We start from the raw sequence: 25580 nt of genomic DNA, 5'->3' as shown, positions 1-25580 counted from the left end.
ATTAGCATAAATATGTAGTCCACGTAAATATACCGGGAGGCCTAATACATCGAGTGTTTGAAGCGAGACTACTTATAACCAAGTAGAGCGTGATACGCATTCTTTCTATTGCTTTAAGTTAATGGTTACGGTTGAATACATTTAACAAGATTTATAGACGTTGCGGTTTTTCATACCACTACACTCGACCTGATAGTGAACTGTTTTCGCCATAGATTTTCGAAGACTATACCCATGCAACTCTAGAGTCTAGAGATATTGTTGGTAGGTTAATGTACTTGTACACTCATTTTTTGAACAAAATACCATCAATTCCTATAAAATCTCGAGATTGTATTTCCCGGAGCAATTTAACAAAACCTTAATCAGTATTATCTATATTTTCTACTTTCCTTTTGATCCCACACATCATGTTGATTTATGTGGCATAATAATTCTACGTTAGCTAACACTTGCGTGAAATATACGAACTGGAATCGGTTATGAGATGATTATATGTACTTATACATGATATGTTATATACATATATAAACAATGAAATAGATGTAGTAAAACGAGTCAAGCACGCAACAAGCAGGGAAACATAAACCACTAGAGCGGGAGCACAAGTGGCAATAACTAGGTGCGAATAACGAAAGCGCTGAGTCACGCGGAACACATCGACAGGGGCTGGTTCCGTAGTTTGCAGAGCAGTTGGTTGGCCAGCATAGATGGATTTATTTTTGTAATATATATATATATACGTAATGGAAGTTCTTATTTAAACCTACTCGCCTGAGGCGATAGCAGCAATAGCCGCGATGCCCATGATTATTATCATCCAGCGCAACGCTATCTTCTAGCCAACCATTGTTACTGCTACCTACTTAAAAGATCGATTGGCCTAAATAACTATGACATCACATATACTGGTTAATAGTGGTTATACTGCCTTAATCGCTCGGTAACAAATCGATATAACAGTTCAAGTCCTCGATGTATAAGCATTCAATGCACAATTCTGCATTAATAATCGTTGTTCAGTGTTTACTAACGTAAGTTATAACAATGACTTTAATATTGTTGATATTCTATACCTGTCGATTACCCTATCCGTTTTAAAGTTTTAACATAATTTATGTAATTTAATTGTTCATACATTATTGTTACATATCCTTTCTGGTTTCGAGACCTTTACAAATACTGATTTACTTGCGATATAAAATACATTTCGAAGAATACAAGATGATATAGTGTTTTATGGAAAACCTTGAGCCGTTAAACTTGTTTTATAAAGCCGCAATGTCTCGATGTATAAAAAAGTCATCATGGCTACACTAGCTCGGCACACTGGCATGACGCACACCACACCCCGATCTTTCTGTCAAAATAGTAATTTATGCCGGCGGGGACTCTTATACGCCGAGATTGCCGACAGAGATTTCTCAGGCCCTTTCAAACATGAAGCAGCCCATAAAAACGATTGGTTTTGAACTACATCTACGATTTAAGTACGTAATCACCGTAATAAACGTCAGAGGCGTAATGTGAAACGTTTTACATTGAATCATCATTACAGTTCAACAGCATGCAGCTATGCATAATTCCGTTTCTTTTAAGCAACTTTAGTGGAATTTCGCAAAGAGCGACGACCTTTTAAGACGTGCCATTCTAATGTGTATCAAATAGCAAAGCCTTTCGTGCAAAAACAAAGAATGATTAGTCATTAGCCTTGAATTGTTCCACCTTATAAAGTCCACAGAACGTGTTATAATATAAAACTTATACAGAGACCACTTCGTTACTGTATTAGACACTATTAGTGCAGAATAACATGGTGCAAGCAAAGTAATAAAATCAACTTATTTGGGAGTACAAGTTTGCACAAAGCGTATTATTTACAACATAATAATGATGCATAGGGTTGTTTTTAAATCAAATACAACGTACTCTTTTCGAAGCTGAAATTAATTTTTCACACAATTTTTGTCTTAGTTACAAATCAGTAAAAGTACCAGCATTAATCTCTATTCTGTTCTAAATGGCCTGAAACAATTTATCAAATACGGGCATCCATACTAATATTATAAATGGGAAGTGTGTGTGTATCTGTTTGTTTGTCCCGTCTTTCACGGCAAAACGGAGCTACGAATTGACGTAATTTATTAAGTGGAGATAGTTGAAGGGATGGAGAGTGACATAGGCTACTTTTTGTCTCTTTCTAACGCGAGCGAAGCCGCGGGCAAAAGCTAGTAGTAAATAATAGCAAACTTCTCGGCTAACTATGATTTGCGAGTTTTGCGACCATACTACATCACCCACGTGAGCTCACGGGAAACAATCCGGCCTAGTTTCAATCTTCTTGAACACTTGAAATTTACTGACAGAAAATTTCTACTAAATTAAATGAGTACTACAAGAATACATGGTAAGCCATTCAGGAGAGATAACAAGTATATCAACTAGTCTGATAAAGTAGTGTTTATTGGTCCAGACACGAGGCGGTTCGTATATGACATTGTTAAATACAATATCAGTAAATTGTAAATACATAACTACAAGGCACTGTAAACAGTTGGAACTACCTATAGCTGTAGTGAGTAAATTGGCTAAATTATTACGCACACTACTCATAACGATGTTCTAATCAGTGCTTAAAGTAGGATTCTATGACATCGGTACTAGTATTCATGGGCAATTAATGTATAATATGAGGATTTTATTACTAGTAAACTGAAATACTATACTACTATTTATTACTAATGTTTATTATTCAATTATCAGTTCATCACAAACGTACACTTGACCGTGATTGTTATCTTAATCAATTCTGTTTATATCTACAAAATATAATTTATTTTCATTCATATTCATTTTATAGTCATAGGTACCTAATACGATTTTCATTTAAACTGTTTGTGAGTTAGCCAAAGTAAATAATATGTAAATAAACTTACAGTATGATCGCCGTTTACTACTGTCAACACATTAATACTAGGTTTATCCTTATGTTTATGTCTTTTTAAACTGAGCCTTTTCAAGCTGCTAAACATGATGGCCTATTTATTTTGAACCATTAAACTCTAACACCACTTTTATAGCAATCCAGTGCATAGCTAGAAACATGACAGAATAACACTTTGGAATACAAAATGATGCCACGCCCGAGGATAAAACACTGAAACAACTGAACGGATTACAGGATTTGAGGAAACTGACGTTTGCAACCTTGCCTTCGCGGTTCACGCTTACTTCACCTACTGAATTTTTACAATTATATTTGCACAGCGCGGAGTCATAATTACAATGGACTGTTATCGCGAACACACACAGGTGACTAATCGGTTCGTAAGTATCGTTGGGTCTTTAAATTGAAGCGTTACGCATGCTACCGTCATGATCGGCATTGATCGAATTAAATAATAACTTTTTCTAGAGAAAGTGCACAAATAATATAATAAATGCGAGTAAACAGAGGTGCCCGGCCCCTTTCAGAGCGTTCATTAACGACGCTTACCAATAAATAGTATGGTCACAACTTATAAACAACCAGTATTACGCGTTTAAGACTGCGCTTTGTTACTGATCCTGAATGAAGTTACAGTAGCAACGAGCCAACGAGAGTCATGTATGTCGCGACGAATGGTTTGTGAACAGTAAGAAGCGGGCGACGAGAACGGCAGCAATTACACGAGTGATTAGCTCCGGTCCCTGCCTGCCGACAAAGACTCATTGTCCTCTATCTCTAAACGCACTAATACTTTTAACTCCTACCTTAAGATTTCCAATTCTGTCAACAATCTATACACCGTGTTTCACTTAACACTAAAAACCTGAAAACAGTTTGTTCAGAATCGAGAGTAGAATCGATTGAGCTATATCTTGATGGGGGTAATATTTTTATTTAAATTAGTATTATTAATTATTTTTTACGTGCCCATTCTATTGTACTCGTAATACAACATTGTGTATATCGCATTGCTAAGAGGTTGTTTACCTTTTTTCAGTATTTAGGGGTATTAATACTGGCTGGTTACTTGGACGATTTTTTTTCCGCTACTAGTTTGACGTTGTTTGTCAGTTTAATCTTAATGTTTATCATAAGTCATAACAAATTGAACTCGTACCTAATTACAACCTTGTCATTTTGAATATTGAGTTTATTTGCTTACTGCGATTACCTGTGCAATTTGAAGTTTACTGTGACAAAGCTTTAAAGTGTTTTACAGTGACATCTTAGCTGTCTATTGGTAAACCTTATGTCGTTGCAGTAACGTACACAAATAAATAGTGTTATGGTTTATGATGGTAGTTAGCAATTACTTTATTGAGTGTAGAGCTAAAAGTCAAGTAGAGCTGTACAGAAAATTAAAAATTCAATAAAAAAAAAAGTAACGATCAGATTAAAAGATGAATACTCTAGATGAGTTTAAAAAAATAAAAATCAGTTGGGGTGTCTGAGGTTTTGAGTGATACCGGAAACACCGTGTATTTTGAGCAAACAGAACCAATAACTAAAGTACAAGCAAGGAATAAAGCAAAACCTGACGTATAGGTCTTTAAGAAAGTGGACATGACAATTATGACATTATGAGTTTATGACTTTAGCTGGTATCGTCAACTCATTTATATTTAAATACATATATCTAACAGATCCCGGTTCCTGTTTAACGAAAAAGGAAAAAGATAGAGACAAACCTAGGAAGCGTTTTACGAAAAAAAGTGAGCGAAGAAAGGAATTGCAATCTCGTTCATTGGCGCCACAAGATTGCAACGGGAATCCGCCAGAGCGGTGACTATAGCCGTCTGACTCACAGTCCGGTTAATGAGACATTTCTAACCATGAAAAGCAAGAAGATTACACAAATGACTGAATCACCGGATATTTTAGAAATATCTAAGAACTACTTTATCCAAAGAGAGCATTATTAATGAACACCTCTTTCGATGATTCGGTGACATACATTCGCCTATCAATTTTGATTATAGAAAGTAAATATAACACACAGAATATGCTAATAGCTAAATATCCGCTTTGGAAATATCCCACCCCAACATCCTGAAACACGTGTTGCCAAAACAACGCATTCTGCGGGAAGTCAACAATATGTGCACGTGCATGATTCGCTGCTCGTTGTGGTATAAGTGGTATAACCAAGGAAATTTATAGGTAATTACAAGATTTGTGGGATTGGAAATGGGATAGTTACTGAAATTCCACTTTGATCGTTAGTTCTTATAGTCTCGGCACGAAAATATCATTATTTGAAGTAGAAACGGTCGCGGACCTAGTGGGCATTGACCCTATCTACGAAGCTGATAGTCCTGGCTTCAAATCCAGACAATCCCGTTGAAGTGATGATAGTATTTGTATATACTTTGGTATTACATGTATCGTTGGCTAGGTACATAATGCTCTAAGTCTCGATATTTGATAATAAATGTTATCGAGTAATGACCACCATTAAATAATTCGACCTTTAATTCCATTGATCTGACACAAGGCTTCAGATTAAATAAGTGAAGGCTCGTATATAATCCGCTTACGTTTAAAGATACAGTTACGTTAAAATAGGGTTATGTTAGTTAATTAAGTCGCCTGTTACCGCAAGTTTTGTACTTAACACTGATTTATAAGATACTGTGATCAAGATAACCACAACCCGTTAGGTTAGGTTAGACCATAATCATATCAAAATCATGCGCTACATTAGACAGTGACAGTGTACCTAATCAGATAGAAGATAACTGTTGGACGGACTTATTTACATATGCAAGAAAAACCTGTTAAAGACGAGGTAACAAACTAGGTATAAATGATAATGCATTTAGCCCCATTAACAATGATTTGTTAACTTGTGCAAAAAGTGCATAAAACAGGTTTCGTTGCATCGATTTCACTGCATATCCAAAGACGGTAGCCATAATTTGGGTCGTCGGTTCATTTAACTTTACTTTCACTGTACCATCGCAACCTGCGCTTTTTCTCATAATTCTCACATATTGTTCTTAACCCTTAATTTGGCAGAGACTCTGGTGACATAAATTTTCCGATTTTACTTAATATATTGAATAACAGGTGTTTTTAAAGCGTCCGAAAAATATTTAAAAAAATCTAGATTTATTAGTTTTGGAAAAAAATATGTCCGCCACAGCGGACTCTGCCAAATATTGGGATAAATTAATATGTCCGCTGAGGCGGACACTGCCAAACATACGGTCATTTAAAATAAACAAGTATTTCTTAACATATATTTATTTTAAAACTTAACAAATATAATAATTTTGTATGAAAATCAAACTGACACATATTTATAGTCAAATATCATTATTTTAACTTTTTTCCGACTTTTTGGCCAGGTTGCACAGGCCGTGATCACGACAGACTGATGTGACAGTGATGTCCCAGCAAAATGTCGTCGAAGATGTAAACAACACAAAACTACCCGAAGTTAATTATATCAATGTTCGGGGCAGACAAACAAATTATAAATTTTGATCTACCCGGTTTTCTTTAATGTTTATTGCCCCTCGCGCGACATGTAACATTCACAATATCCGCGCACTACGTATACCTAAAAGTGCCAAAATTTTAACTGCTTGGTCCAGCACCACACGCTGTTGGATTAAATAAAAAATCTAAGCATAAAAGCAGGCCACCAAAACAAGAAAATCAAAATAATAAACAAAACAATATAATAATTTGTTACAACACGTGTCACCGCAACATTGGCATAGTCCGCCACGGCGGACAAATCGTATTTAGTATATATTTGGCACTGTCCGGTGCGGCGGACAACTTGTTTAGATGATGATTATGAGTATTAGAAATTGAGAAATAAATTGAAAACATAACCACTTGCAACTATTATGTAATATATTTTATTATTTATACAACAGAAATACCCTGTTCTTACAAAAACCAAAAGAAAAACGCATAAATATTTTGCTAAAAACAGTTGACTTCTGATGCGGTGCCATCTTGACGAGTAACTGTCAAACGAGTGTTGACAGTGGTCAAATAGTATTTTTATACAAAGCATGTATCATAAAAGAGTCTCTTTCCATATGTTAAATTAAATAAAATTCTACCTAAAAAGCGAAATAATTTTTTTTATCACCTGTCCGTCCCACCGGACTTTGCCAAATTAAGGGTTAAGAATCATTACGCATCAGCATCACCATTACAATTACCACTTATTTCTTCTGTCAAAAACAAAACTACTCGTTACAGTCCTAACTTAAAATTACTTATATCGAAAGCTGATCTAAAATAGGGTAAATATAGATTAGGCTTTAGAAAATAATTTCATCTCGGAGTACAATAGATATAGGACTAGGTACAGGTAATTAGACGCACTTGTGTCCAAGGATATAAAGCCAAGCTAAGTTAGCAACGATTTAGACCATCCCCACCAGTGCGTATGTTCATTTCAACGTCAAACTTCTATGAAATTTATGACATTTGCCTAACCTAGCCAAGTCAGCCTAAGCTCAGACGCGACTCCCAAATGATATCAAGCGATGTTGTCAACAATCGACATTGGTACGTCTCTAACTAATATGAATGTTTATAGAAAATAACAACAAAAGATTTAGTAAATTGATAAACCCAACGTAAAGCAAATTACAAGTCCTCACCCGTGGGCGGGTGGGAGTTGGGATCTTCACGCGTGGGTAAACAGGACGTGGACAGATCTACTGTGCATGTAGAATTGTAATTACGTTTCATCCTACTTTGTGTTTACAGTAGTACCTATACTAATATTAATAATAGGTCATAATGTCTAAATTTTTCGCCCACTGGGCAATGGTTTGAGTTCATCGGGTAAGCGAACGTATAGGGCATCCCTAACAAATTCCCGTTACATTTACATGTGAAAAATGTGATGTATGGTCTGCAATTTATCATAAGTATTGAATCTGATAAATTGAGGGATGGGGAAACTGTATTATGATTTGAAGCATATAGATAAACAAAAATAAAATACAGATGTAAATATAAACGTCTGCAAGTCTTGACACAAGACCCAAGCCAAGGTCTTTTGATACTAGGTAGTAAAATATTGGATATGTGCCATACTGCCATTGCATTGTCTATACCTATCATTGGTTTTCAAACCGGGCACATATAAGGGACTAGATAATTATACTTCTTTGTTTGGTTCTTTTATATAAAAAGTAATTTAGTAAGTACCTAATGAAGTAATGACATGTTAGGCCGATTATATAAGTACGTGAAGTCGAAATGAAATTGTCCAATGGAACCATTTCACTGTTCTACCACCGTACTTGAGTTTTTTAGTAAACTTCATTTTTTTATGAAGTAGGCAGCAAATGAGCAGACGAGCCGCCTGATGGGAAGCAGTCATCGCCGCCCATGGACATAAGCAACATCAGAGGAGCCACTTATGCGTTACCGACCTTTGAGAACCCTAAATACCTGCTTCTTGAAGAACCCTATATCATAGCGCAAGGGAAACATCTCAGAAGGTAGCTCAATCCACAACTTGCACGAGTTGCACGTTCTGCTGCCAATTTTATCACTTATCCACGGGATAAGACAAAAACGGATGCTTTATCCACGTGGATAAGTGATAAAATTGGCAGATGATACGGCCCGTTTGTTCTTGGTTTGCCACGTGTTGAGAAAGTGAGGATAAATTTTGTGTCTTTGGCGGGAGGTGCGGTGATAAAAGAGCGGTGGCACCAAGTCAAAGAGTTCATCAGAACATTCCCCGTTGCAACAACTCATTCACTATACCTCCAAGATTGATAAAAGCATTTGATTCACTTCGCTCTCACTCAACTTGAGGCGTATGTCTAACTAGATCAGACATACTAAGTGGAGCATCCGTGACTCAACAACGACTGCCACACTTCTAAGCTAAATTACGCTGGCTGCAAGAAATCGATACTTTTTTGCTATCACATGTATACGATATGCACGTTTTTTATGTGATGTTTGTAAATAGTTACATATCTATGTATATGGCAGTATAGTAGAAATCCCGTAAAGAGCGGCGCGGCCTCATGAAAAGCGACACTAAACTAAGATCATATATATGAAGACGCTGTTGACTTCACAAACTCACTAGTAATAGCTATGTATTACTGTATTTAAGAAATATTTGTAGAGAAATGTTTACGAACAGGTTGTCCTCGTTGTTTTTATCGAAAGTACACTTCACTTGAAGAACTTAACACATGTAACATATAAATAAATAAATAAATAAATATTATAGGACATTATTACACAAATTGACTGAGCCCCACGGTAAGCTCAAGAAGGCTTGTGTTGTGGGTACTCAGACAACGATATATATAATATACAAATACTTATATCATAGAAAACATCCATGACTCAAAAATATCTGTGCTCATATAAATTCCTTCGAAAACGACCGGTCGTCTGGATATGTGAAGCCAAATATATATTTCCTGAAACGTGTGACAGTTCTCTATAGGATGAAATTGATGAATCGCCGCCATATTTAACGTGAACCGGTCCATTAAATCTGTTTGTAGATCGATCAAGCAAGCTGTAATCGTGCTAGTCCTACGAACGGGGTGCATTCACGGTCATTAGTGTAATATTTACGAGCCGGTCAATGAACGGGGCGGCCCGATATAACTACCATAACGATTGATTTCACTACATTGCGGCTGATGGATTTGACATACTACTTTTTAAATTGACAACAAACTTAAGATTGATCTGCTTTATGCGCCATGTACTCAAAAATATAGATATGAAACAAAAACATCATCATAATTTACCATAATCATCTTTGCACATGATAGCCTACAACCTACAAATAACCTAACCACAAAATTAAATTTTGAAAAAAACCCCGACCGCGACATAGTCTATTAACACCGATTTTCATGAAACATGGCTAAGAACACTCCCGACTAACTCAGCTTTCAGACAAAAAAAAACTAAATCTAAATCGGTTCATCCGTTCGGGAGCTACGATGCAACAGACAGAGACACACACACACACACACACACACACACACACACAGACAGACAGACAGACACGTCAAACTTATAACACCCCGTCGTTTTTGCGTCGGGGGTTAGTAAAATATCAAATGCGACGGCTGATTATTCATAAGTGATGGCTTTCTAAAACAGAAGTTCTCAAAGGAAGATCTTCAAGTGTAATAAGGATGTTTTCAACTGAAATTCTAACAGAACTCAGAAGTTCTTCATTATCATTACAGCAGATGAAAAAAAGGTCGTATTTGTGGAAAAAAAATACGTATCTATACATTAAATTTATATCACGGTGTAGGTATGATAAATTCAAAATATAATAATAGATTTTTACATAATTCAAAATATTGTGCATCTTCAAATACATACTATCATAACTCATCGTTTATGGCTGACAAGATGAATGTGATTTTGACGAATTTATTAAGAGTCGCGAGTACCACGGTGTCCAGTTGTCGGTTGATCTCGCGGGTCGTAGTAAATTACGACGTTAGGTAATTTCGGTCTCATTAACTCTTGCACTAACCCTGAACCCTTGTAAAACTGAGGTCAAATTACAATTAATTGCGTTAAAGGACAATTCACACCAATTAAGTGAGCGCGACATTGCAACATTCAGAATATTCAGATAAATTGACATTCATGAGGCTAGCACCTTTAGGCACCTTTTAACAAGTCTTGTTACACTTAGGCCCACTTGCAATAACCGCTTAACTCAGGGTTAGTGGGCTGTCAACTGTCAATTTCCATATAAATGGTGGGTTAATCCTCCATGTTTTTGGTGCAAGTGGCCCTTAGTATATTAAAAGTAACTACTTACTTGGCCTGTGTGTTTTTTTACTATCAAGTTTGTGATTACACAAACTTGACGCTAAAGAATCTAAAGAGCGATCATTTTTTGCGAGAGTGTGATGAAAAATGAGGAGTTGATATGCTATGCTACACAGTACATCCTTATAACATGTCGAAAACTGAGTATGATCTGTTTTGAAAACGCAACGTTTGTTATTTACTACTGACAATATGCAAAGTTGCAAGTAAAACCAATCTTTCTCATTATTTTAGAACTACCGTCGGTCGATCGTCAAGTTTTTTTTTTCTGAATTATATCATAAATTAAATATAACAAGATCATACCATCCCATACATTAAAATTATATCCTACTCCTACTATTTCCCTCTGAATAAATTACACATTACACGGCTCTAAATAAACTATCTGAGATACTCAACATGGAGGCAAATCACGAAGCATGTTAGTTAACAAAGATGTCTTTATGACTATAGAGTCCATTAACCAACTTGAAATAGATGGAACCCGATTCTCTCCTTGCATTACCGTTAATTAAGACAGTGCTTGGATTCCGGGGTATTTCGGTGAGATACTATTTTAAAAATATCACGACTTAATGAAGATTCACACGTGTCCCGTTTATAGACATTCACAGCGATGACATAATGAATGTTACTCGTATAATTTTGTTATTTTTTTATTTAACGGCTCGACATGTAACAGCTTGACTAGAAGATAGATAGCAGTATTTTTAAAGATCCACGTAATATGTATTCAACACGTTAGTGTTGTGAATTTTATAGCGATTAATTATAAAATTATTGATGTGGAAGTACGTAATACGTCACACTTAATTACATATTTTCGGCGAAATTAGGAAGTAACGACGAATTTACACCTATTATAAAACTGTCATGCGGATAATTGTTCAAAATGGGTTGCACGTAATGCAATTAGGCTTGGAAAGAGAACGTATGCACAATGATCAAAAGGCGCATTCTAGTCAGGCATAAACTTGCACAGCTCATCCAATGAAGCGAATACCAGACGAAGGACTATTGTGAATATTGCGACTGCATATCTAGGTAACTTCGTGAATAAACATGTATAAAACGCGAAATACTTATATTAAAACACACGGACCGGACAAGCGCCACTTGTCGAAGGTAAGAGGGGTTCCTTAAATTTTTACAAGATTAAAATTCCAATAAAAAATAAATAGTGAGCCACTTCCATTCCTTTTTTGAAGAAATACCTTCTGGGAGAAATCCAGATTAAATTAGGTAATATGAACGGACATTGCAGATTGGCATATAATTAACCGGGCAACTAAAATATTAAACGGGAAGTTAAGTCTTGCATACAATAATATAATTTGGCTGTGTTTTAATATTGTGGCGACAAAAAAAATATATGAGCCTCAAATATTAAGCATCATTTTTATTGAAAAAACGGCAGCAAATTTCAAGCGACAAAAATATTGCCGAGGAACATTAAACAATACTTTGGCGACTAAAATAATAATTGGCACCTAGTATTGTAAAGCGTAAGATTTTTAATATTTGTAGTCATATAGATGTTAGCACCTAAATAATTATACTTAGCTCATCGTTTAAAGTAGTATTTAAATTGCGGAGGCAACTAAAAAAAATACTGGGAAGTAGGTTTTTTTAAAAAAACATATAAAATCGTTTCTTTATGGAAACGATGGTCCCATCGGAAAATCAGCGCTGGAAGTCACCAGCAACACGCTGAGATGAGGCCATTTCGTGGCACTTCATTCCTTTCCGTCTTGTTGTTATTATGTGTATTTTATCTTGCCTGTGTTCACGAATAAATGTTTATTCTATTCTATTCTACTTATTCTATTCAAACATCGTATTTGCGACCCGTAAACCACGAGTAGTATTTAAATATCTCTAAAGGGAACGCGTACCAAATCATTTTATAATAAATACATAGCAATAAGGAGTGTATAAGCTTCTAATGGGTCGGGTCGGTAACGCGCATATGATACCCCGAGTAGCAGGCGTCCATAGGTTACGGTGACCACTTTCCATCAGGCTGATCGTATGCTTGTTTACCACCGACATGGCATTTAAAAAAAAGTACCGTGTTAATCGTATAGTATAATATTAGAGGTATAGATTTTTTTAGTAGAATATAAGTCCTACCAAATTTGCTATGGCATAATTCTTAGGTACTTTGTATGAACAAAACAACGATAGCAAAAAGGAAATGAAATACAGTCCCAGAGGCACCGTTAGGTACGACGACGAGCGAAGCGAGGAGGAGTGTTAGGTATCTTGCATCCCCAACAAACAAGACTCGCTATCAAAACAGAAATAGGAAGAAGATGGACAACTTTTTACTGCCTAAATATTATGCAAACAAAAATCTACGGAAGTACTCTTAATTTAGAAGATTATTTTGCTCATTAACATTATGCCAGCATAAGATTGGATATTATAAAATCTGCGGAACGATTTATGCCAAGGTATATTCTGAGTAAGGTTTTCCTGCCAAAAAAATGAATCTTTCAGAGTGATGTTAAGACTACGTAAGACCGGCCTTAGATTCGATAGAGTAAACGTCATGAAAAGCTAAATTCATTGTATAGAGACGAAGTTGCCAGCACTCCCAAACACCTAATTTCATACCCATAAGTACAATATTTTGTCGACCATTATATTTTATAAGAATCCTTTTTTTTTATTAAAATGACAGCTCAGGTGATGAGTGCCGATGTATAAATTTTAAATGTACTTTTTATGTTAATTTGCTATATAAATATTTTAAAAGAACTGTATATTTTATATTAATAGATAGCCGTTTTCCTATTAAACTGTCTCTCTTAAATTGTTTCCAATATAATAATTCAGTTGCCAAATAAATAGTTGGTACTCGCGTCTGAATAAACCGTAGCCGTAATGACATTAAAATGCTACCTCATATTGAAATAATTTGAGGCCCCATTTTAGTCGCCAAACTATTATATTTGATACCCATTTCTATGGTTATTTAGTCGCCCGGTTAAATACGTGCCTTGCAGATTTAGTGTTAGATATGTTCGGATCCTAGCTATCTCCGGGTACAGAACCCTAAAAAGCAGGTTATTAGAGATTTACATAAGTGGTAGAAAGCAAGCAATACCGCCCCGATTCACACGTTTCTTCGTAGTTGTGCAAGTATAAACAATAAGCCAATGCAACGAGTATCGAGTCGTGTCTATGAGCATGCGCGTGAGACGTATTGTGCCAATACTGAGACTATCTAAGCCGACGAACACTATATCGCAGTCAACGACCTACTGGCCAGTGCAGCATTAGGAAAGTTTTTAGTTTTTATCAGTGTTTCGTATATTGAAGTTCACGGATTGGAAACAACGTCGGCACTTAATTTTATTACAAAAAAAAACTGATTTACCAATGACAGACTTTAATAAACCGACAAGATTTATCTCAATTCAAGTCAGTCATGGCGAATAAGAATATCAAAAAGACACACCATAATTTTATTGTAGTATTCGTTCCCTTTATTATTTTAGATGTCTCAAGGTACATACCTAAGCTAGTAATACCAAATCCCTTATACCTTAGAGTCCTTAGACCAGTCGTAATTTCCAATTAAAAGGCAAGACTAATTCATTTGGGTTAACCAGTAGAAATTGCTGACAGTTACTTGGCGACAGAGAAAAGTGCAAGGAATTGATATTATCTTCAGCCGGCTGGTTGCTTTACTATAAGTTTATGAAATAAGTTCTACTTAGTTATCTAGCAGACAAATATAAGTCATAAATAGAGTTAAACTCGATTTACTGTTGTCATATCATATCTAGTCGCAAATTAATTGTAAGATAAATAAGTTAGTTTGAGTTAGCGAGATGTTATCCGGGTCGATTGAAGGCGGGCTTAGTTCAGTTGATTCATCGTTCGCTTTGACAGCAAACAGTGTAAATCAATAACAGTCTGGCGGCTGTCGTCGCAATTTGTGGTTGAAACCGCATATAATATTATAAAGCCTCGCTGTATATTTTATTACCTTGGCTCATCGAACACATGACCAGTCGAACCATCAAGCGAACCAGTAGAATGGAATTCAATCCTTAGGCATTATAATAATTACCTAAGATACTGTTTTTTTACTTAGTTCATTTGAAAACTCGACTCGTCCCCAGTTGGTAAGCAATAGCAATAATATCCGTAGGTTCCTTAAAGGCTCAGCCGCCATTGAGCACTCATGTTTCAAGACGTACCTAAATTTATGTCTGTCGATATTTATTCGAAACGACGCAGACTCATAAAAACAGCGGCTGTTAGGGTTCCATGTTTAATGATAAAAAAAAATGTCCCGAGCACGACTTCTTGGAATCCTTAGATGATAAGCTTTTTCGTCACGATTTCATAAGTAACTTTCATAAATGTTGATGCTGATTATAACCGGTATAAAAACTTCACTTTAAAAACTACTACCTCAGCCTTCCTGCGAAGAGATAAGTTCCTCCATATATCCCGAGGACTTGTCCATGCAACTTTTGCCTTGTCCGCTCCACAGTCACCAACACTACTAACGCACCGACTAAGTTTAGTTTGCTGGCCGGAGCCATTACTAAAATCTCGATTTGGCATTCTCCTCACATTCAACTAGACAAATGCCGAATAGACACTGGCAAAGTAGGTAATCACCGAAACTTGAGACAATTCTCACGCGTCACCACTTGTTGTGAATATCAAAACAATCACTTTACAATTGTTTATTATTTTGAAGCGTCCCAATTTGCAATAAACCTGTCACATGTTATTGTTACGCATAAAAGTATAGAATCACTGATATTAACGATGCACTGGCACGGTGGTTTAAAACAAACTGTAGTAATATGAGGCACATTCACGTCTGTCACTTTGGAGGTTAAGTTACTGGCGATACCGGCTGCCTGCCGGCTGGCTCGAGCGTGCCCTGCGCCGGCCCGCCCCACACGGGGCGATAACTATTAACCACCTGTCTTTTTATTTGTAATCCATGCTTTCAGCATAAAAAAATAATACCTTAAACACAGTGGAATACGAGTTACAATCAAGTGTCTAGCCAAACTATCTTCCTTTTCGGAGTTTCCAAGGAGTTTTAATACTGTAACTCAGAGTAGTAAGAGCTATAGTCAAGCAACCGTACACACGGGCCTTTAGAGAACTATAAAAAAGTGTTATCTTCAACCGATTTCAACTAAGCAAAAAAAGGACCTGTTATTATTATATTGAAACAGTTTTACGACTAAATGGAATAGATATTAGGAGGACATCTAATAAATCAATTGCAACAATACTCATTATGTGCCAATAAAGGTATAGAAAATATTAATTTATCGATTATAAAGTGTACATACACATTAAGTAAAATGCTTAGTAATGTTAGGGTATTGACCTACATTGATACAATTAATGTACTGCTACGTACAACGGTACAAATAGGTGAAACAAACTAACACTACAATCTACAATTAACTGTTCAAACGTTAAAGAGGAAGTTGCAAAATAACCGAACCTAGATCCGAACGTTATGAATACACGCGTGTGGATCGACCTCCTCCATTCAGGTATGAGTTAATTATGGTTATAGCTGTATACAGGCAAAAGGATCCCGACCCGTCACACTCATGCCCACCAGACACAAAAGCGTTAACCAATCTGTAAAGAAGTAAATCCTTAGTAACGATTACTTCAAATTGCATCCTAAAGTTTTACGATAAAGTCTTCAATTGACTGCGTTCTCATGCGGTTAGCTTTTGGCGGTATCGAACGAAACAATGCAAGAAGAGAACGTGCCCCAACTGCTTTAGCCATTGGTGAATTTAAAACCAAATCCGTTTTCTGAAGAAGTCTTGTATTGGAATGGTTAAATAGCCAGACGTTGCTCTATTATTAGGAGCATTTCTTATCGGTGCAAGTTCTTTGACACATCCCAACGCGATAATGTTTCTGATAAGGAGAGTTGAAGAAATATTATGATAGACAATACAAATACAAATTTTGCGTCAAATGGTTTGTGAACAAGGAACTGGTATATCGAAACGTTAGATTCATTTTCGGGTACTAATAGTAAGTATATTAAACAAAATGTTACCAGTGTTATCTAAACCCATTAATGATATCCCTGTTTGTTTATAGTTTGCGAAGAGTAGATAAATTGTCTTCATTTTAAGTATAAGGCGTACTTTTATGCGCTTAAAAGATAACCTCATATTAACACTAGTGGCTTCAATAACTGCATTGTTCCCGATTTTCAGGTCAGGGGGCGACCGTGAAACAGTAGCTACTGTGAATTCGACATATGCGAACAGCATGGCTGCCGCTGCAAGAAGTTATTTTTAACCCTGTAGAGTAGGGGTCAGTCACCCGTTCTCTCCCCGGACCAGTCCTATCACATGGAGAAACTGCGTGGGAATATGGTGGGATGCCAGACATGTCCTTACTGGGAGGATAAAACACTCGGTAAAAAGACAAAGTGAATTGAAATGCTTTGTAAGCCTTATGCAGTCCAGTCACGACATGGGCAAGTTGAAATAGTAACTTGGAAAACATTTGCTGATTTTGTTGCCATAGAGATGAGATTTCCTAATTTCCTATTCCAAGGTCATCCCAAATAGATAAGATCTTCAAATTATGTGCACTTATGTTTGTATTCGGGTATTTTTCTTAAAGGATTGCCTTTTACACTTTCATCCCAGGGATTTAATCCATGGCCTAGCTACCCTAGCTAGTCTAATAAGTAGACCTAGTCTCTAATCTATTATCCACATACCTAATCGAGTAAGTACATGCGGTCCATTCCCCGATTTCTTTTCAGCGGAAATATTTCAAGAAAACTTACATGATTTACCAATACTATACGTAGGTGCATACCTGCGTATGTTCTATTCCTGTCAAGAAAAACACCCATTCCGTTTTCCTAACCCAACATTGAGATTTTTCTTATTGACTTCAACATCCATTGTACCTGAACTATATAAATGGCGGAAGGCATATCGAAGTATTATTTAATTAATAACTTACAGAACTAATCGGATCCTTTTGTTATTTTTTAAGGTAAGATTAATACCAAAACAATCGTTTTAATTAAGAAAGTACAAAATAAAATCGGTACCTGACGTATTCTCACATAATAGGGAATAAAGCAGCATTAATTATTATGCAGTCGACCGCAAAACTCGTCTGAAAGGCTACTATGTAAATGTAATAAGGACTAGCTACTTACAACATGATGAGTTATGCAATACAACACCTGACACGGGTGGAGCGTATCGATTGAATGTAAACACAAACCATTATATTCTTGTGAGCGAGTAAACAAAACATCCTTTAATTGTTTAATCATCTCGTATGCTTTGTTATTGAATATTCGGCGTAAAAATGTTGAATTACGAAACCTACGATAAAAATTGGGGGATCAAGTAGTTTCTTCAAATTTGACCCAAGGTGTAGTTATAGGTACTTATGCTTATCGATATTTTAGATTAGGATTCATATGTACAAGAGGGTTGCCGGCGTTAAAATAACGATGTCTCCCTTTTTCGGGGAAAGCTATTATTGGGGAGAACAGTAAGGGTGCACAAAATTTAATACGGCAAGGGGACTCACCGTAGCCGTGTCGGTGAGGGTGACGGTGGCTGAGGTGGGCCCGTTCGGTGCATTATTGTTGAGGAGTAAGCCGGCCGTCACCTGATTGTTTGCATTTTGTTCGATTATACGCTGCCTCAGGGCCAATCGTTCCAGGCTGGCCAAACGGTGGGATCCACCTGTGCCTTCTCTATCCCTCTCCCGAAGGCTACCCGTACTGCCAGCACTGAAGGACCCACTGTATTTAGGAAGAGTCGGAGGCGGCACAGGTCTTGCGGAGCCGCCTCTGCCTAGAAGCGATCCACTTGACGTGTACGCGTAGCTGCTCGGGGTGCCGAGGGTGGCAGTCCGCGGAGCAGCTCCAATCCCATTTAGGGTTCCATTAGTACCATTGACAGCGCCACCATTCACCGTGGTCGTGGTGCCGTTCATCTCCTTAACATGTATTCCGTCATGCGAGTGTTACGAATCGGAAACACGCACTGAGTCACTGTGAGAGCACTACGATACGATCGCGATTTGGAGCGATTGAAGTAGCGTACGAGCCGAGTGCCCGTCGGAGGCGGTTTGACAGCTCAAGCGGTGCAGAGGCGTGCGGGGAACTCGGCGCCCCGCGCTGACGCCGTCGCCGGCCGGCACTCGCGACCCTACACCTCCGCCCAAGATTCCTACTGCACGAAACCCCAGCCGAGGGTTGAAAATGCAATGCCGCCCTTTCAAGGTCAACCCGCAAATTCCGAGTGCGTTCAGTAGCCAAATAATCGCAATCCATATAGGGATTAGCAGGCTAACAAAATATTATTTTTTGCTACAAAAAACGATTTGGGAATTTGCCATTTAAATTGCTCTAAACATCAGAGTATCAGAGAATGTGACAACTGTTTTGAGACGTAAATAAATGCTCATTTTAGTGGGACCAAAAAATAACAGTTCCAAATGCTGGCAATGCATTCTCTTCATTATTTTTCTTATCAGCTTTAGTAATAACCGGAAGATTCCAGCAATAACACATTCAGTTTAAATGGGTAATATTCAAAAAAGTTAAACTACTAACTAATCACCTAACTCATTACAAAGTACGCCAAAGATATTGCGGAATTTTAACGACTATCATGAACTGGGAAATTGTTAAGAAAGTAGATCGTACACGAGTTTCTATCGTAATGGATACGATTGTCATATTTCACACTCCAAGGGACACAATGATACAAGTATCTGTGAAGAGTTAGACACATGTGACGTTCTTGGGGTGCGATATTGGGTGTAAGTTAATATTCAATGAAGAACGGATGTGTCTAGTTCGATGAACTGACCCAAGACGCTCGACGACTAGGGGACCAGCGGAAGTATTTTTAAGGTCGAACAATAGTGCTACGCTCAGTTACTCTGTGACAGTAGTCTCCAACGGTATCTAGCCGGATTATACGCAACTAAGAGATTATTTGGAATAGTACCGTAGAATTTGTGTTAGGGACACATTTGTCACAAGGCAGCGTAGCGTCATTTACTAGATAACGCTTATAGAGTTTATTTTTGTTTACTTAAGCCACTTAACGTTAAGGCTGCTTTCAAAAAAAACGTCAAAATAATGTAAAATTGATAGTTTTAGTCGGTAAAATACTACACTTTCCGTTATCCAATAGATTTATTTAATTCAAGTTCCAGTTAGAGCATCTTATTATCTTGATTTTTATAAGACTGGATTTTTGAAAACTAACTCACTAAATTAATTATGAATTTTTCTCTAATGCACGTTTAGAAAAACGCACGTATAGAGCTGAATCAGTCGATCTTATTTGTAAAATTTGGACAATTTTGAATATTAAAACGGGTAAATTTATAATTCGTATATCCTGTACCACAATCATTTCAGACTAGATTTTTATTTTAAGTTTTTGAAAAAGAGTAAACTAGCCTGAGGCGAATTCAATTTTTTCAGAAATTACCTAAAATTAAGTGACAATTTCTTTGAAAATCTACATCACATCGAAGCAAGTTTTGTACTAAATTAATCTGCAACGTTTACTTAAATTGCTGTTATGCCTTAGTGATTATACATTGCTATTATTGATTTTTGCCAATTTTTTGAAAACGAGCCTTCACCGGTACAATTATTACCACTTTTGGACATTTTCTCATATTTTGTTAGACCAAGTAGAAAAAGTCCTATAATGTGATATATATTTATAAACTACTCGCAAAGCCCTTTAATTTGATACCACACACGGTATGATCGAGCGCTCGGTTGCGATTTCACTATTTTTAACACGAAAGCCCTCTTAAAAATCATCCCCGTAAAAGTCAGGTCTAACTAAGTCTTTGATAAAGTAATAGTGAGTTAAACCACGACCATGATAAGAGATGGACAATTTCGTATCGCACATAAAAATAAACATTTTCCAACAAAATATTTTGAATTAATATAAAAAAAATATCTACTTCGAAATTCATTATAATAAATATTTGGGATTACGCCTGCAATAAAATTTTTCATTTCATTTCATTTCATAAAATCCTACATATATAATGCGTATTCTTTGCTTTCCATTATTATATTCCTATTTCTACTTCTCTATACTACAACATACTCATTTTGGTTTATGGTATTTGTTCAAAATGCTTACTATGGTGAACTATTGTCAACTATTTAAATTATACTTAAGTCTATCTAGATACTGAGTCTAGAGCAAAATATAACATAACGTTAAATTTAATTTAAAAATTGGTAAAAATCATTCTAAGGCTACACGATGACTAGTTGACTACAAAGTACTATAAAGGTCCAATAGCAATGACAAATATAGGTAACATCCTCATATATATCTCAATAACTAATATAGCTAATTAGCTATTTATTTAAATTTTTCTTGTTATTGACTACAGAACCTCCATAAAACTAAGAATAAATGACTAATGCAACCATGATGTGACACTCCAAAACATGCAGATGATCCACAAAGTGCTCGACAATAGCGTGGCGTCCGAAAAGCATTTCACGTCTGATGGTCGCATTTTTCGCTTATCGCCCTGGATAAACCACCCGCTACATACCATAATAATGTATGTGTGAGAGTGACAGTGCTTTATCCATATGGATAAATGATAAAATCACTACCATTGTCTGTGTGCCACGCCACGCCACTGCCCGTGAAGTAATGATTGGAGGCAGCCAGCTGAATCATGAATGGGGAAGTGTTTTAACTTGCCTATTCCTTAATGCGGGAAGCACGTGCTGTCCGCGTGTGCCGACTGGCTGGTCCGCGGCGATCGACCGCCTCGCGCAGGCGCGCTTACACCCCACAGACCCAAAGCCCTCAACCCTTACTACTAACCCGCCCACTTACTTGCCAAACGTCTACGTGTGGCTGGAAGTTTTGTGTTGATACGATCTTCTACTATCAGGGAGTTCAGGAGCCCCTGCTGCGGTGCAATTGCGCCGCGAGCATCACGCTTGTTGAATGTCAATATGGAATTCCCACCAACATCTAAATTCTTTCAAATGCGTAATTTAGACTTGCAGTGCATTTTGATTACTTATTGGCGTCAGGGTGAAGGTGCAGCCAGGCGGTAAATTGGCAATTTTTAAGTAAATAATATAAGAAACAGTCAGATTTAACACTTTTAACTTAGAACTTATTAGATAAATTATTGCACATTGACCATGATTCAAAGTATTCAACAGCGTAATTATCGGTCTATACCTATACTTCTACTTGAATAGGTATTTGAGTATGCATCACAAAGTCAAACTCGGCTGTCTTATAGCTTAAGGTTTTAGAGTAATTAAAGTTACTGTACCTATCTAAGTATCTACATACATACATCAACAGTGTACAGATGTAGTGCGAAAAGCTTTTCATTCGTATTCTACCGAAAAACTAAGAACGTGTCATTCTATTTCAGTCAGTCTCAGTACAAGACGTACTGACGCTGTCTGAACTAGCATGACAAATACGAACGTTTCCGAAAAATACGAAGGAAAAGCTTTTCGCAATACATCTGTCGACTTGTATGTCGCGACTCTCTAGATGTTACGAAGCCTGTACTAAAAACAAACAAAACATGTACAGATGACAATCAGGAAAGTGCCAGCATCGATATTTTTTTTTGTTTCTCGTTTAAGAAAGTCGCGCTCCGAAATATTCCAAATATAAACAAATATTGCCTATCCTAATGTGCTTTTGCCTACTTAATTTGCACTAAATGAATACACCCACGATAAAGCGAAATACCTACTAACGTTTTCGATATTATATTTCGTTAAATTCGTTATGTTTAATAATCTCATATTCAGGGTACCAAACAAATAATCAATAGAATCAGATAGTTTGATCTCTGAATACAACTATTAAGTCTACAGACTCAAACGCCACCTAGTGAGCGTTATACCTACTTAGCATATAGCGATACGTTACAATCAGTGTGCCACATAAGGTATGCAGCTACGCTTGCATGCAATGCAACGCACTCACAGCATTAATAACCCGAGCTGTCCGCTAGATGGCATTAACATGAACCATTACAAAATTCTGCGAATAACTTTTACCTACAAAATTTTCCATCTATAGGCGCAAATTTTTTATTACTATTGACGTTTTTTTATTCCTAACGACTTACATTTTGAGTTCAAATCTAGCTTAGTTGTTTATTTTTCTGTTAACCTAAACCGATTCCAAGCTGGAATCTAAAAAATAATTTAATTTGATCTAAGATACTGTTCAAGAACACTATTCAAAATACCTACCAAATTAATTTTATTTTATTTTAAATATAAATGAAAATTAATGAACTTGCTCTCTATACGCCATCACAGTCTTACACATACCTATGCATTCTAAAGCGAGATCGAGAAGAAAGCGAAAATGAAAATCTTAAGAGCGGCGACAAAGCAGGCATTGAATTACATTAAACGAGATATCTTCTCACACATGATCGATAATGTATATTCAAAATGGGTTGCACGCAACCAGTCGTTTGATAGTCATTATTAAGGCGAGTAAATTATGGGTTCTAACTTTCCATGACAGTAGCAGCAAAGTAGCAAATAAATAGCTATAAATAAGTTTTATATTGGTTTGGTGTACTCAAATTCTGCTTCAGCCGCCAGGACACATTAATATATTGGGATCTCTACAGTCACTGCAGATGATTGACCCCCTTCCAAAACAAAATTGCTAGGTAGGGCGGGTCAGCTGCTTTGCATACTAATATTTCAGTGATAAAAAATTGCCGGTCAACATTTTACTTCAGTGCGTTAAAGTCGTAGAGTGGAATAGCTTATACAAGAAAAAAAAAATAAAGTGTAAATTTAAAGTACAGTAGACCTTGCCTTAGGTAGATCGAAGGTAAACAGGATAAAAGATAAACTACGTCAATAAGATGATGACTCAGGTCAAAGTGTCTTCCTAATCAACTTAGTTATTGTCATCAGAGCATTTAATAACTTTGTTTGTCGAAAACGATCTTACACGGCATGACGGCACACGCAGCTTCTAAATTGAATCATGAAAATGTCGTTTATCGGACAATCAGAGCGATGTTATGATGCGAACGTTTTGATTACATCCTGACGCATTTGAGTTCGCGATCGGTGAAATTATTACCACCGCTTTTTGAGAGCGAGAGTTGAACGCTGAAACTCGACCACGCTCAGCACTCCGATCGGTAATTGACTAATTGTCAAGTTGTCACACTTAGTAATAGACGGAGAGCTGGCAGGATTTTGGAGTAGGTCCTTGAGGCAACCTGGAAAGGTGCTCAGATGCTTCTCTGATCATAGCCAACATCAGGTCTGCAAGTCTGGCAGCTGGGGAGCGGGGCTTTATCGAGCTATGAATTTTTAAAGATTTAATTTTTTGAGGCCCAAAAAAGGTGTTTGAGGCAACCTGGAATTATTAAAAAGTGAAAATAGAGTTCCTCAGAAGTCGCATAGTATTTATGCCAGATCATTTGGCCGGGTCCTTCACCGTGCCAGAACGGTACAAAGTGGTAAAAAAAAAAATTCCAAAAAAGGTTCTTGAGGCAGTCTGTCATTTTTACCAGTGAAAGATGAGGGTCTAAATAGCCATGGAAAAATAATGCCATGACATGAGGTGGGGTCCGTACCCTGCCATTCGATCTTGAAAGTCATTTTTTTAGTTTTTCGTAAATAACTCGTAAACGGTGGCCCACAGCAAAAAAATATGTTAAACAGAAAATATCTACATACAATTTCCTACAAGAAAGGTTATGTACGTTTTTTCGATAGGATCAATATATAAACGGATAATTTAGTAAGAAAGTTTTTTTTAATCGATTACATGCTCCGTTTTTCGTCAATACCTCGTAAACGGTGGCCCACAGCAAAAAATTATGTTAAACAGAAAATATCTGCATAAAATTTCCTATAAGAAAGGTTATATAACTTTTTTCGCTAGGATCAATTTTTTAGTTGGAAAGTATTTTTAAATAAATATTTGAGCCGTTTTTTGTTGATAACTCAAAAACGGTGGCTCACAGGCAAAAATAATGTTAGACAGAATTAATCTACATAATATTTTCTACAAGAAAGGTTCTATAAGATTTTTCACTAGGATCAATATTTTAGTTGGAAAGTATTTTTGAATAGATTTCATGGGCCGTTTTTTGTTAATAACTCGAAATCGGTGGCTTACAGCCAAAACTAATGTTTCACAGAATTAATCTTCATAATATTTCCTACAAGAAAGATTCTATAATATTTTTCGCTAGGATCAATATTTTAGTTGGAAAGTATTTTTCCAACTTCCCGGACCGCCGGCGAGTCGATCAGGGACGCTCCGGGCCTTAGGCCCTACGCGGAGCTCGGCCTTCGGCCTTCGCTCGGCTCCGAAGCTCCACCGTCGGGCCTTCGGCCCGCCGGTTACGCTTGTTTAAGACACTTTTGTAAGGAAATTGTATGGGAGCACTTTATGCCCGCAGTGAAATTACTTGGATTTGGCCCGGGTGGGAGCCTAAAGGTGAGCTCCGTTCCTGCGGCCCTCCGCGGGGTCGGTCTTCGGCCTCCCACCCTGAAGCTCGCCCTTCGGGCTCGCGAAAATACTAGAAAAAATTATTTTGCCATAACGGCGGCCATCTTGGATTTTCGATAAAAATTTTTTGACATTTGTATTCTAGGGGCCCATACCTCTCCGCATGCAAAATTTCAGCGCGCTCGGACCAACTTGAAAAAAAAAAG

General features: G+C 36.9%; 1 protein-coding gene across 8 annotated transcripts in view; it reads right to left on the bottom strand.

Annotated features, from left to right (window-relative positions):
• The window catches only part of LOC125225606 (septin-7), a 108552-nt gene that overhangs the window by 55198 nt on the left and 27774 nt on the right, over nt 1–25580 (bottom strand). For 3 of the 8 annotated variants that reach the window (XM_048129387.1, XM_048129386.1, XM_048129388.1), the window contains exon 1: nt 18407–18939. The exons of 3 other annotated variants lie outside the window; for them this stretch is intronic. In XM_048129387.1, coding sequence (XP_047985344.1) covers nt 18407–18817 — 411 coding nt within the window. In that variant the 5' untranslated portion in view covers nt 18818–18939. Of the gene's footprint in view, nt 1–2936; nt 3193–15247; nt 15545–18406; nt 18940–25580 lie in introns of those variants that run through there. 2 more of the 8 variants (XM_048129389.1, XM_048129390.1) reach the window with 2 other exon arrangements.

This window comes from Leguminivora glycinivorella, chromosome 4 (genome assembly GCF_023078275.1).
Source record: "Leguminivora glycinivorella isolate SPB_JAAS2020 chromosome 4, LegGlyc_1.1, whole genome shotgun sequence".
NCBI classification, from domain to species: Eukaryota; Metazoa; Arthropoda; class Insecta; order Lepidoptera; family Tortricidae; genus Leguminivora; species Leguminivora glycinivorella.
Note: the sequence above shows the minus strand (reverse complement) of the source record. Positions and strands in the feature narration are given on the sequence as shown.